Below are 579 nucleotides of genomic sequence, written 5' to 3' on the forward strand. Positions count from 1 at the left end.
ATGAGCGACCACATGGACATTTGTACCAAGGACGGTTATATGGTGAAAACATACAACAACATACGTTTCTAGGGGAGGGAATGCACCAAAATAATCATCGACAACCATTTATATATGAACATGCAGAAGAACCAAGAAGAAAAAAAAAAAAAAAAAAGGGATCTACAGGTATAGTACCTAAAATGGAAGAAACTAACGATGAAAAAAATAAATCAAAACCTAAGAAAAAACAAAAAAAAACAAAAGATGGTCAAACTAAACGTAAAAATCCTAACCAAGACATACATCATGTAGGATATAATCCATGATAAGAGAAGCTAAAAATAAAAAATTTCTTTATAACATAAATCATATGTCTCATTATTAGCTAATGTGCATAGATAGTTTTATTTAATTCTTTTCTTTTCTTTTTTTTTTTTTTGGTATATATGTAATAACTTTTTTATTTGCGAAAATAGGAAGAACTATTAAATATTTCAAATCAGTATTAATTCTCTTCTTTATAATATTAATAAATTGAATATTTTATCGTTTTATGTTTTATATAACTTATTTAAAATTTAATTTTGCTTTTTTATT

The 579-nt window shown here is 24.7% G+C and overlaps 1 protein-coding gene across 1 annotated transcript; it reads left to right on the forward strand.

Moving 5' to 3' along the window:
* Positions 1 to 308, forward strand: PGO_001465 (hypothetical protein; the record flags this gene model as incomplete). The annotated part of the gene is made up of 1 exon (XM_028690955.1): positions 1 to 308. A coding segment is annotated over one exon (308 nt), but the record flags the coding sequence as incomplete, so codon positions are not given.
* Between the last annotated feature and the right edge of the window lie 271 nt (positions 309 to 579).

Source organism: Plasmodium gonderi (assembly GCF_002157705.1).
Source record: "Plasmodium gonderi DNA, contig: Pgo-contig_152, whole genome shotgun sequence".
Taxonomy (NCBI): domain Eukaryota; phylum Apicomplexa; class Aconoidasida; order Haemosporida; family Plasmodiidae; genus Plasmodium; species Plasmodium gonderi.